General features: G+C 37.3%; 1 protein-coding gene across 1 annotated transcript in view; it reads left to right on the top strand.

Annotated features, from left to right (window-relative positions):
• Nucleotides 1-9,547, top strand: part of LOC149795646 (condensin complex subunit 3-like) — an 88,100-nt gene extending 78,553 nt beyond the window's left edge. Inside the window, exons 19-21 of the mRNA XM_089965472.1 lie at nucleotides 1,675-1,765; nucleotides 3,468-3,644; nucleotides 8,639-9,547. Of these exons, the coding sequence (XP_089821598.1) occupies nucleotides 1,675-1,765; nucleotides 3,468-3,644; nucleotides 8,639-8,669 (299 nt within the window). The 3' untranslated portion in view covers nucleotides 8,670-9,547. The remainder of the gene's footprint in view (nucleotides 1-1,674; nucleotides 1,766-3,467; nucleotides 3,645-8,638) is intronic.
• Nucleotides 9,548-14,217: the final 4,670 nt, after the last annotated feature.

Raw genomic sequence — 14,217 nt, 5'->3', positions numbered from 1 at the left:
TCCAAGGAGGATGCTCTAACTACTAGACCCCCGAGAGTGGTCTAGAGCATGTAGTATGTGTGTTAATAAATGCAGTGTAATATCAGAATACTCAATTGTGCACAAGACATATGTTCTCTGTCTTAAGTGTTTCATCCTTGGGTGACATGGCATGTGTGGACAGTTTATCATCTAACCTCTTTTATTATCTTATAGAGAAGTGAAATTAGAAACATTAGTAAAATCTTAGGGGTTCGTTTTTCAGAGTGAAGAAACACTAGTCTACCAAACACTTGCAGGGTAAAAATTATGATAGTAACACAACGGTAATATGAGTATTTGAAGGTAATATGATGTGACCTTGAAGGTAATGTAAGGACATCCAAGAAGTGGAAAATTATGGAGAAATGTTAACAATGCCACTTGTTTGAATTTCATCCAAAATGACCAGCAGGTTTCTAAAACTTGGTGTGTAATATATAAAGAAAAAAACATTTAGAACAGTTTTAGTTATACACTGCCACCAATAGACAGTCAAAACCTGTCCAGACAGTCTCCTAATCTCAGTGGCCATTCACATTCCTCCGTGGCAAATTTCTTTTATAAAGGGTAGGTATACAGGGGCTGCCTGCTTTTTGTGGTCAACAGCCAGGTGTTTCTTAGCACAGTTATGGCTTCTCACTGCTTTAAGTAGTTACTGTTGCATTTCCATTGTGACTGCTCAGTGTATGCCAACTAACCGTTTGTTTCATGAAAAAACCGCCATTTTATTAAGTCAAATCACTTGTACTCACCATACTCTAGTCACATTGTAAGTGTGACTCAAAAGTGTCAATGTGTCAAATTCGAAGGCAAGCTGGTTTTATCATTAGGGGAGATTGTAGAAGATATTTGCAATGGTAGGAAAAGTAAGCATGCTGCTGTAGCAGAAATGGGAGTCGTCTTTTGAGCCAGTTTGACAGGTATATTCAGATATCTTCATCTATTTGCCTGTAAATTAGAAATATCTCTGAGGTAAAACGTTTATCTTCGAGAAGAGATACAAATTACATCCCTTTTCATCAAGGCCAGGAGTCATCCAGTATTTAAGAACTTGTATACAAAATTGTGTAAAGAGTCCATGTGTTACTAAAAATAACCATACAGGGTCTCTTTTTATTCCCTGTTCATTACAGACTTCTCCCATAGGCTGTCTATTGAGATTAGCGAGTTGGGCAACTTGTTAGTCCCAATATTGTTTTTGAATTGTGAACAGTGTTTCCCAGCCCGACCATTACAAGACGGCTGAGTAAAGAGTCAGTATTCTGTTTTTCAGTCACATGTAAGTTGTCAATTAGTAGTGAAGTTATTTTTTTGTCATGGTGCACAAAATAAATTAAGATCAGTGATTTATTTAAGAGTCGGTGATGATTTAATTTTTAGAACTGATTAAATGAACAATGCTACATACGTTCGGCAGAGAACAAAATATTCATATATTTTATGATTTTGGCGAATAGTGCAATAAACTAAATCTGTTGATAACAATAATAATGGTATTTCAGAATCCAAATTTGAAAAGCAAGCCTGCATACAGAAGTCACCTGTGTATAAAGGCCAGTTAGCCTTTCCCATGGTTGGCCACTATTGACAGATTTTGTGTAACTATACATGTTTTTGTTTTGTGTACATATTAGCTTTTTGTTTTATTTGCAGCAGCCAAATCCACCAAAGCAGCATCAAGGTCATCAGCTACAGCATCCCCATCCAAGAAGACACGCAAAGCTACGGACATACTGGATGATAGGTTTGTTAAGATTTGTCTCCCCTTACATCAGTAGTCGTCAGCCAGATTAGGACTGCATTTTTGGGGAATTTAGCAGGGGGGAGAGGTTATATCTGTAAAAAGGGTGAATTGATAACATTGACATTGAATGTGCCAAATCGAGGCATAGGTTTTGGGACTGCAGTGTTTGTTGCTTAATTGGCACATCATTACTTTTAAAAGATGAAATACAAAATGTTTCTTTTATTGTTGTTGTTGTTATTGTAGGGTTTAACGCCATTTTTCAGCACAAGATAGGCTATACATGGCGGCCAGTATAAGTGGTGGAGGAAGAACCCTGGAAAACCCCGGGAAGAACCACCGACCCACGAGAAGCTACTGGCAGGCTTTCTCACGTACCAACGTTAGCCGAGGCTGAGACTCGAACTCACGCAGACAGAGGTGAGATGGCAGTCATCCGTAATGGTGAGCACTTTAGACCACTCGGGGCCCCTTTTTTTTTTTTTTTCTTTTATTAGCAATTGCCTAAAAATCTCCATAGAGTAATTGTTTGTCATTGGGCTACAAATGCATGGAAACTCCTTCCATTCTTGATGCTTCATCTGGGAATTTTCATTGGGAATCTCATAAATTCAAATGCAATTGCAGACTTAAATAATCTTTAAACTGACACAAAAGTTTACCAAAAAGCACAATATACTATGCCAAAACTTTTTACTTTGCTCCTTGAACAGAATAAAGACATAATTTGTTATTGTTGGAAGAATATGAAAGCATTCAGTTATCAGAAAGTGGGATGGGTGAACATACAAAAATACATGGTCAGTTTAATGTTCTCTTTGTATTTGAACAAAATGATAGGTTATGGGCACAACTATTTTACCAGAATCATCCTCTAGCCTACACCCAGCACTATATAAGTACAGATTTTACAGCTTGTCAGTAATGGCAGTTCTTTTTATGTCAATTTTGTTTGCATAAAGACCTTATGGGTATTTCCTTATTTAAATACACAAAAAATTCATCACTAAACCTCTGTGCAGTATATTTATGGTCAGGGTCTTAAAATAAAAGAAACAAAATTGTCTTCTTTTATCACCAGATGTGGTTTCACAAATGTTTTCTGCATTTTTAATCTTTATTTGTTCTATATTTAAGTATCAATTAAAATATTTGTTATTTAAATGTCTCTTTTATTTCAGCCACTCTGGTGGCCTAGTGGTTAGAGCGTCCGCCTCAGATGCGGAAGGTCGTGGGTTTGAAACCTCGGCCGAGTCATACCAAAGACTTACAAAAATGGTACTAACAGCTGCCTCGCTTGGTGCTCAGCATTAAGAGGTTAGTGTTAGGACTGGTTGGCCTGGTGTCAGGTTAATGTGACTGGGTGGGACATCATGATACATGTCTGCGGCATGATGTCCCAGTGCTAGACATCACTATAAACTGTCACACTGCAGACAACGTAGCGATATGAATTAAAAATTGTTAAAGCTACGTTAAAAATCCAAATCACACTCTCTTTTAATTCTATATTTGGTCTTTAGAATAATAACTTCTTTTCCATTGACACTATCAATGTGCAAAATCAGCATTTTGTTATTCAAATATGTGTCACAGTTATATATTTTTGCTTGTAAAAGTGTATTGGATTTGTTTCAGATCCACACATTTTAATGCCTTTCATAAAATTTAGTGAAATTAGCAACTTTTTTACACTTAACAGTGACCTAGAAAACAGTATATTTATGACACCAACACCTGGACGTGTAACAAGATCATCAAAAACTCGCTCAGGCATTGGTGCCACTCGTAAAAACCTGGACAGCATTCTAAACGAGGAAGAAGAGTCAGTGAAAGATGCTGAGGATGAGCCTAAGGGTCGTACTACACGGACTAGAAGGTATGTAATTAATTTTTTTATATTTTTTTCAGTATATTCCTGTTTCAGAACATATTTCAAATCATGTAATTTTGAGATGTTGGCATGATGGTGGATTAAAGGTGATGATCTCAAGGAAACCACTGACATTGGATGATGCATGTAGTTTTGCATTTGAGACGACAGTCCCGTGGTCCTGTGACGCAATACTAGCCAGTCCTCGAATACAAACAAAAACATGGCCAGCAAGGCAGACAGGAGGAGACCACATTTGGGTTGCACATTCAAAAGTTGAATCTGCTGTCTGATATAATAGTTTATGTACTGTACTGGTCAGTGCTAAAAAGAAATTTTAGGCACAGGCCCTGGGCTGGTGACTTAAATAAACTCAAGCCCTGACTGAAATTCCACAAGCCCTAAACTGCCACACTGCAGACATGATATGACTGAGAAATGTTAAAGCTACGTAAAAAATTCAAATCACATGCACACATGTCTAAATCCGTCCCTGGACGAAATAATTAATATGCACAAGTTTTTTTTCTTTTCAGTAAATAGAAGTGAAGATTAAGCGTTATTCAAGTAAATTTCAGATGTTTTTAAACAACTACAACAGTAATATATTTTTTTAAAAATTAATAAAATTGTCACCAATTAGCTTAAATGAGTGATAACTGTGAATGCTGTGAAATTTTCTTTGCAAAAAAAATCGCATCTCCATTTCCGCCAAAGAAACTCGGCCAGTTAACACCTGACATTCCTTTATCGTATATGTAAAGTTTAATTACCATGATTAAATTACAGCAATGAATAAAACCAAATATACCATGCAGTATATGTGCCCCTAAAGAACTAATTCAGAATAAATATTTTATTCAGCAAACAGTGTTACATGCATTAAGACTTAAACCTAAGTAAATAAGGTGGGGCATAAAACTTGAGAAAAACAGTTGCCACATGTATGGTAACTTGTGACTGCAGATTTGAACTGTTAAAATAAAGTCCATGGCATTGTAAGTAACAACAAAATAGGCATCGTTTATTTGGCAATCAATTGCTGGTGCTTACATACACACACTGTTGAACATGGTTTCTTTGAAGTATGTCCGAAGGGCAGTCCTTTTCACAAGATCAATGCAAGGATAAGGATTAACTTCATTAGTCACAGTGGCTTTATTGTTTGCGTACTTAAATCAAAACTGTAGCTATTTTGCAATTTAGCCAGAGCTGACCAGAATATGCAAAAGGAGATTGTTCTGAGGGAATAATAAGGCATATCACAGGGAGAAAAGGCAAGTCCCATGGGTGCTCGCACATTTGGGCAAGGGGGTTGGGTCAATAGTCTCCTCCTCCCCACCCCCCGTTTCTATTGTCAGCCAGTTAATGGGAAACTTTGACCTCTTTTCTTTTCATCACTGCTATTTAAACTGCCCAAGGGATAGTTTTATATCAGTTCCAATCATGACAGATTACCGTTTATACATACTACATGTATACAATAAAAGTTTTTTTTTAAATTTTTAATTTTTTTAAGATTACTGAAAATTGTGTTTTCTCGAAACACGACAGGTTTAGAATCTTATTTTTAGCAAAGCTTCCGTTTGATTAAAATCAGATCTAAATTTCACCTAGGACAGTGGTGATTTGATTTAGATTGTGCCATGTTAAGGCATGTATGTCAACATCTTGAAAATACATTTACTCATTTCACCAGCGCGATCAAAGTTTCCTCAGGCAAACAATTTTTGTTTCAACAATCCTGACGGGCACCTCACTTTGAATACAGGATGGGCCGGAACTAAAACCAGAGGGGCCCAGGGTGTCAGGCTATCAGATTTGTTTTTAGCACTGCTGGTGTAGATAAAAGATCTGTGAATTGATTGTTGCATTTTGTGGTCACTTACTGGGCCTTCTGCCTATTTTCGTAACTCACACGTTTAACACTTTTCCCAGGATTTAAAATGTCCAAAGGTATGTCTGGAACAGCGCCAACTTTTAGTCTAGGCTAACATTTGCGTATCCTTGAGCTGCCATTTTATCATGATCCCTCTTGTAACATTCCTTTGAGAAATGTAAAGAGCACAGAGTGCTGTGTGGTGTTGCTTTGAAATCGACTCATTTGTAATAATGTATCTATTCTTTCATTATGCCTTTATCTTTCGGAAAAGAAAAAAAAATGTTGTCCACAGGCTTTTCTTATTGTTCTATTACACCTGTAAGCAACGCAAAACGGCATTGTCTTTTACTCTGGCAACTCCCACTTGGGCTGCTGGAGTCGCTACTATGACGTCACATCCCGAAAGTAACCGAATAGGCACGGAAATTTTGCATACGAGGTCACGGAAATTCAGCTCCAAGAAGATAGGCCAATATTTAAATATTGGCATTACGGTCGCAGATGATACTTCAGAATAAGGTTTTCTGCAATAGTACTTTTATTATTATTCTATATTTCCATTGGTTTCTGGTCTTCTTTAAGCATTATATATTTATGTTGGATGTGGATAATTGACCTATTATCTGTCTTGTTCTTTCTAGAAGGTTTCATAACTATAAAACATGAGGATCCAACCCTTACAATTTGACAATAACTATAAAACTAGATCTGCCAACCCTTGCGATTTGACAATAACTATAAAACTAGACCTGCCTACCCTTACTATTTGACAAAAACTATCAAACCAGACCTGCCAACCTTTACGATTTGACAATACAGTCGACTCCGGTTAACTACACAGCCTTGGGCCCGTCACGAGACTTTGCAGTTAAACGGAGTGTGCAGTTAACCGAAGTACGGTACAGTACAGCTTTAAATCAGCACGGCACGAATATAGGTGAAGAATAACATATAAAGATGATTAGAATCCACTCTTTCAACATTTACTCAAATGAAACAAGAGTCTACGATGAACAGCACTAACGTCATATTGTTAAATCAAACACAATGAAATTGACGATTTCCGAAAGAAATTGGCAATTGATGTCTGCACACAAGTTTTACTAAGAAGTTGGTGAATTGCCGACTCTGTTTTGTAAAATTGTTCAAACAGCTCACATTCTCTCTGTTCCATGAATCTGCGTAAATTCTGGAGTGACTGAATAGCGACTTTAGATGAAACCTGGTCATCTACTGCGTCGTCATCACTTCTTTCGTCATTTTCTTCTTGTTTTGTCTCTGTAAGAGCTGCAACGATGGTTGAGTTGTCGATTTCACCTTCTGTCTGAAGATCGTCATCTATTGCAACATATGATTGTTCCCACGCTATTGCTCCCTGGTGGGCGGGAATATACATGTTTCTACCACCTATGGCGTCCTTTACATGTCAATTATTTACAAAGTCGCATTTACCGGCTTAATTGTCGGCTTATTTGAAGCGCTACAGCAGTGGACTGGCAATAACTGATCCTGACTACACATTGTGCAGTTAACCGGAGTAAAATTGTAATGAATAATGTACCATGGGCAGAACATTTATCGTGCTATTATCCGGAGTTTGCATTTAGGCGAAGTGCAGTTATCCGAAGTTTGTTCAGCGTGACTACATGCAGTTATCCGGAGTGTGCAGTTAACTGATGTGCAGTTAAGTGGAGTCGACTGTAACTATAAAACCAGACCTTCCAGCCCTTTACGATTTGACAGTAACTATAAAACCTTTACGATTTGACAATAAATCTTGCTGAAATGATCTAAGTTACAGACTTTCTAGATAATAGCAAAAATTATGAACATTTCAGTCAAATCCGTATACGGGCTTGTCCAGGTTTGATTGAGGTTGATAGTAGATTCAGCGGAGTTCATTAGGTAACAGGTCTAACTTTACATGCGTATCCCTGACACTTTACTCATTTCTGATGCAAAACACCTGCATGATCAAGTTGTTGCTTATATAGCATTTTCTACAAATGTTGGAAAATTTTAAAGATGAAAAGGACAGTAAGCCCCTTAAAATGTTTAAATGATCAGCACATAAGTATAAAAAGGAATATTCAAATTCTTGGGGAGAAAAAGCAGGAAAGGCACCAATTACATTTATTGTATATCATGTGTCAGTTTGAGTATGTCTCATGGTAGGAGAGATGAGTGCCGTTGCCACTTGGGGAAAACAAAGATGGCAAGTTAAGTAATTTAGCAAGAAGCCATTGAGCTCCATTGGGTTTGGAAATTAAAGTTTATGAAACTGTACTGGAAGTAATTCAGGTCAAAGTGTAGTTTACAAACTTTGTCATTGAACATAATGCTTGCCATCATATCAGTCACAGATTACAGTTCTCAACTTTCTAAATTCATGTTTTGCAAGTCTGCAATAATAGTATATAATATTTTGTTCCACCCTATTGAAAATTGGTTTAACTTGCTGAAAAATATTGACTTCCTTACTCAGAATGTCTTTGTTAAGGCTGTCAGGTTTGTAAATCTACAGTCTTACTAGTTGCTAGGAAATATCAATGTGTGGCTACCCTTTGTCATCACATTCCAAGCGGACTGGGGTAATTATTGTTATACAGATAACCTGACCCGCTTTCCAGAATTAATTTATCTCAAAAACAAAGATAAAAAACCCATCTATCAATAAATATACTAGTGTCCACTGTGTTTGGGATCTTATGTGTAACACTGGTGTTGAGTCAGAAATGCAGGGGTGCAAAGCATATATATCAACAGCTTCAACTTTGCTGGCCCCATATTTTAGATTATATATGTTACCAGCATGCTTTACGTGTAGGTTGTTTACATGAAGATTTAATCTACTGTTGAATAATTTCAGTGGCAAATTTCATCACTGAATTTATTTTCAAAATAATGTTGATTGGTTGAATAGCGCGATTCTATGAACTATATGCAAAGATGCACAATAATTCAGTAGTCTTCAAGAAGACAAAAATATCTGTTTCAATTTCAGGTTTATACTTTGCATAATTTTTTATTACTACTGTTGACTGGACAGACTAAGCCAATTTTTCAACTCGTGAGTCAAAACTGCATTGAATATACATCACTCTCATTATCATTTCAGCAACAGGGCTTTGAGGAGCAAACAAGAATGAGCAGCCTCAGTTGGAATATATGGAAGACGTACATTTGATGTCATTCTTCAAAGATTTATTGTTTGAAAAAACCTGTACATTATCAGGAACCTTACGGATTTAAATTTATGTAAACTTGATCCATCTTTTTTCAACTAATAACTCCAGATATTTATTTTTCTAGTGAAATATTAGATACCTGATTAAAATGTTTTCTGTTATTCTAAGCTTTTGATCTTTAGGACTTTGTACACTTTAATCTATAGCAGTATATGTGTTTTTTTCACAGAGTGACCAAAATGTCATGCTAACACTGATTTAAAGAGACAAAAGGTCTTGTGTAGATTAGGCTTTTAACAATGTTTCATGTCTTAGTTAGAATCTTAATATATCTTTTGCTTGAAATGCATGCTTGTGTTCATTTCACACAGTTGTGAATGTTTATTCCATTAAAGTTACATCCCAGTCAGAAGACAAGTTTTGTCAAGACCCACAGCCAATAGACTTGATTTTCCAATGAATCCCAATCACATAATGTAATCCTCTATGCATTAAAAACAACCCTTAGACATTATTTTGGCTTACCATCCAATCCTGATATATCCTTTTGAATGGAATAACCTCAAGTATTTCAAAAATATTAGGGCTGGTACACTCTTTTAAAAGGTGTCATCAGTTGAACAAGACATGTAGGAAACCAATTAGGCATCATACAGTCCAATTTGACAGTGACATCAATCAGAAGATTACATTTGTATCTGTTCTTTACTTTGAATACTTTGTTAATAAAATGTAACTCAATGTCATGCTGGAAAATGTATTAAATATCTGTAGCACTAAACAGCTCTGTTTGATTTGTCATGGGCAACATTTTTATTAAAGAGACGTTCATGCTTTAACTTCATGTTCCTGTCTTTATTTACAGTATTTTATTTTCATGTTGTATGCATAAGGGAAAGATTCTATTGCAGAAATACATTTGTGGTAGCTGGGTTCAAGATCATGTTTTGGTCTTAGGTGTGCCTGAGAGGCTGCACATTTTCTTCTTGCTTTGTTCAACATTTATAAAAAAAAATGTATAGCCAGCCATTTTTGGTGGTGGTGGGGGATTGGTCTTGTCATAGCCCACTTTCCTCTTCATTAAAATAAGATCTGGCATGCAGTTTCTTCATAGGGTTGAAAATCATGTGGATTGTAATGTGGATGTGATTCTAAATTGTGATGGATCAATTTTACAGTGCCATTTTTTGTACTAATTTAGTTTCTTTTTCAAATACATTACCCAATCATAACACCTTAGGAAAACTATTATTGCCTTTCAAATCCAGCCCTCCCAGATACTACTTTTGGGGGTGCTCACCAGTTATTATGTACTTTTGAGAGAATGACCTATGTAAGGTAAAGTTGTTTGCATTTAAAACATGCACAGTGGAGAGAATGTTGGCATACCTCTATGCTACTTTAATGTATTATGGATGACATTTCTTTTAATATTGTACTTTTGGAAATTGTACATGATCTAAGCACACTGCTAACTAAAATGACTGCTCCCGTGTGCTAAAAAAATCAGCCTGAAATAGTCTAAAGTACACCATCTGTAGCTGCCATTAAAATGGGGAAAATTAATTTTGCCAGACAAGACAATACCAGCTTCTGAAAGTGTAATGAATGAGTTACCAAATATATAAAATGTAAAGAAAAGTTATTGGGTCTTTTTTATACAATTTACTGAGGAAGTAACTAGTATTTTCGTGCACTTTGTGAAGTGATGGACTGATACATCTTCTTACATTTACTCATGCTCTGGAACTCAGAAAGGCAAGCAACAGAACTAGAAAAATCAAAAGAGAGAGAGAATGCCAATGTCACAAACCAAAGGTGCAGAAATTGTAGTGGCGAGTATCCACACAAAGATAGACTGTGCCCAGCAAAAGGGAAACAATGTAATACAAGAAGAACAAATGCCTTTTGCAAAAGTTTTCGATCGAGACTGAAGACAGAAAACAAAGTTAAGCAAGTAGAAAGTCAACAAGATAAATGTAGTACGTATGAGAGCTCAGATAAAGAATAAATCTTTGGCCTAAAAACTGGAAACAAAGTTAATACTCATAAATCATAACAGCCTAAAACAAGCATAGACGTAGATGGAAAAAGAAAAGAAGTACTGATTAGAACATGTTTATACATTAATGTCATGTACGAAAATGCATTTGCGAAGCTGAAACATAAGCCTAATTTTCAGAAAAGAGATAAAAATGTGTTTGCTTATGGATCGGTAACCACATTACATATAGCTGACAAGTTTGAAGCCAAGATAGAGACAAATGAAAGGTTCAAGACAGCATAATATACTGAGCTATGAAACAAGCACGCACTTCATAATAATTCCAAGAATGGATGCTACAGTGAAGGCAAGTTTAAAGACCTGTGCAAGAGATTCACCAATATCTTAAAGGAATCGGAAAATTTAAAGATGTTCAGATACGCCTTACACTGATGATAATGCATTCCCCATAACTCAGCCTCATCGACCTGCATCATTCCACATTCAGAAGAAAGTTGAAATAAAGCTGGTAAGTTGAGAAAAATTAGACATTATCGAGAAGGTAGTTGGATCATCTCCCTGTGAATCTCCAGTCAGGATCTGTCCCAATGAAGCGGTACTACATGAGAGACAAGCGGTACAACGTGAAGGACACCTCACATCAGCAATAGACGATCTTATAGTAGATCTCAAACAGTTTAATTAAACAAAAAGTTTTCACATTTATGATGATAAGGATTCAGTAAAGACCAGGTTCAAGACCATGGTCACCTAAGACAAATATAGATGGCCTTTGCATAATGAATACAATTTACATTAAAATACAAACCATTGTCACATTATGCCAGTCATTTTTTCATCTAAATGATCCATAAAAGAGGTAAACATTATACCGAACGAAGACGAGAAATACATTTCATAATGGGTTAATGAAAGAAGACGACAAAATTACAGTGTCTGTAGATAGCTTTAGACTGATGTGGCAGTTCGAAGATCAGCTGGTTAAAAAGTTAAATGATTAAAGTTTACATGGTTACAATACAGATGTAGTGGCAGAGCATATGTAGGTACAATCACACCTAGGTATTTGAGAAAAGACATTTATCCATATGAATGCACTGACTGCTTTGAAAGGTTAATTACACATATATACCATAGAGATACATGTTTTACTCACTGCTTAATGATTCATCATTTTAATGTGTGTGTGTGTGTGTCAGATTGTTAACGTAGCTTTAATAATTTTCCAGTCATGTCGCTACGATGTCTGCAGTGTGGCAGTTTAAAGTGGTCAAGCACTGGGGCATCATGACGCAGACATGTAGGATGATGTCCCACCCAGTCACATTATCCTGACACCAGGCCAACCAGTCCTAACACTAACACTAACCTCTTAATGCTTAGCGCCCAGTACCATTTTTAGAAGACTTTGGTATGACTTGGTCGGGGATAGAACTCCTGCATCCGGGGAGGATGCTCTAACCACTATGCCACCAGGGTGGTCTCCAAATAATGATAGTTACAGTTAGGTAAAGGTTGTCAAGAAACATTTCCGTCTGTATAGACAGTGTGATCTACATAATTATTACGTTAATAAAGACGCATTAATGTTATGAGAACTTCTTGAGAATTCAAGAAATGGGTATGAGAAATTGCAAACTAGACTCTGCTCAGTGTTATGGTACTAGTTTATGATGTGAGTTCATATATATCACAACTTGACATAGTAACAGTCTATGCCTCATTCCTGATGACTGACATGAAATAAGTATTGGAGACAAGGAAATAAATTGTTGCAAGAGCCACATGCTAATGTTGATCTCTGACAGCTCTCTAATCTACCAATTTGAAATGACTCCCTTTGTATTTTTGTCAAAGATTTTCATGTGTAGGAAAGCATCGTTGGCCAACATCTCGGCGTCGCACGTCATTGACGATTTCGATTTTCTTTCGGCGCCTATATTTTCCGTGGTTTTTCCGAACACGCTATTGTTCATGAGTTTGAAGAAATCTTTATCAGCGCCGTGGAGCTTTGGCGCGTTGTACTGTGTTGAAGTCGATGTAGCTTTTCATCCATGTGGACTGTCAAAACTTGAGAGTGCGTTGAGCATTATCTAGTGCGAGTCCATCATGGAAAGCTTTTTCGAGCAGTCCATCGTGCAATTTGTATTGGGTTTTGTTTGCGAGATTGGGTATAAGTTTTTTCACCTTGGCGTGTCCGAGTCCGAATCGGCTCTTCTGATGTAGTTGTTCCTCAGACAGCATGGTGTTGGTGACAAATATTTGTTCAGCGCAAAAGGGATAATATTTGTGTGCGTCGTGGAGGTGTTGCGGATACCCACGATCGACTTTAACGAAATATTCCCAATCATCGTGGTATCCCGCTTGTCTTTCCTCGAAGAATTGCTGTCCGGTAATCCAGTGAAAATCTCCCACGGCAAGGGGCTTGGACATAGCTTAGCCATAGAGATTGTGTTTGTCGAGGTAGAGAATGTACAAGTGTAGCTTTGCATGATAGTACGACGATATGTATATGTGGCTGGCGACGGCGAGTATTTTGCTGAAGACGAATATTCCACCTCGTACCATTTACTCGGTGAACATAAACATGTCAGGATTGGTAAATAGTTATAAGGTGACTCCGGATTGCTTGAGAAGTGCGTCCCTGGAGAGTCCCGGCGAGGAGAAATATCAGAGTGGATCGAGCTGATAATGGTCCATGCGTGTATGTATGAAATTATCAAGCACGTCCGTGAGCAGAGCACATCTGTTTTGAGATAGACTTCGTGATAATCTCCGAGAGTCATGCAGGCGAATTCGTTCCTTATCTTTTTCCCGTATTGGTATTCATCATCGATGATCTCTGACAGGTGCAGATGGGAATAAAATGCGCCTTGAGGTGGCAACGAAATTTCGTCGAAGCATGAGCAGGCATCGATGTATTCTAAAGGATAGATTCCTTCTTATTTTACCAAATCAGCTTTGGAGTCAAACCCTGTTTCGAGCGACATCAGTGACTGAAAGGTCCAATCGAGAACGACATGTACTTTTCAAAATTGTTGAGGATGCATTTGATTTTCATTCCTACTTCGGCAAGAAGTTGTTTGACGCGCGGATGATTGAGTGCTGCGACGATAAACTGTCCATTGTACCCTCGTAGATTATCGGCGATCACCGGTATAAAGTCTGTATCTTTGAAGCATAGATTGCAATCAGCATGAGCGGCTCCTCAATAACGGCCTGTCACATGACAATGATCTCTACTTTTTTATTGCGCGACTCAACGTACTCTTCGCAGATGGGACATCGCTGCGCTTCTTGTGTTGTCGAAGTTGTTGTGGCGTGAGTGGGATGATCGTTGATAATTTTTTTCGGATACCGTTGATGAGTTTCCATTCAGACACAAGGTAGTCAAAGAACCATGGGACACTATCCTCACCGCGATGCTGACGATACGGCGATGAAAATTTTTTATCGAAGCCGCAGCATGTTTTACATCTGATAGCGCATGTGTTTCTGTTTCAC

This window comes from Sinohyriopsis cumingii, chromosome 7 (genome assembly GCF_028554795.1).
Source record: "Sinohyriopsis cumingii isolate HCF-2022 chromosome 7, ASM2855479v2, whole genome shotgun sequence".
Classification (NCBI taxonomy): Eukaryota; Metazoa; Mollusca; class Bivalvia; order Unionida; family Unionidae; genus Sinohyriopsis; species Sinohyriopsis cumingii.
The sequence above is the reverse complement of the archived record's forward strand: the minus strand, read 5'-3'. Positions and strand labels throughout refer to the sequence as shown.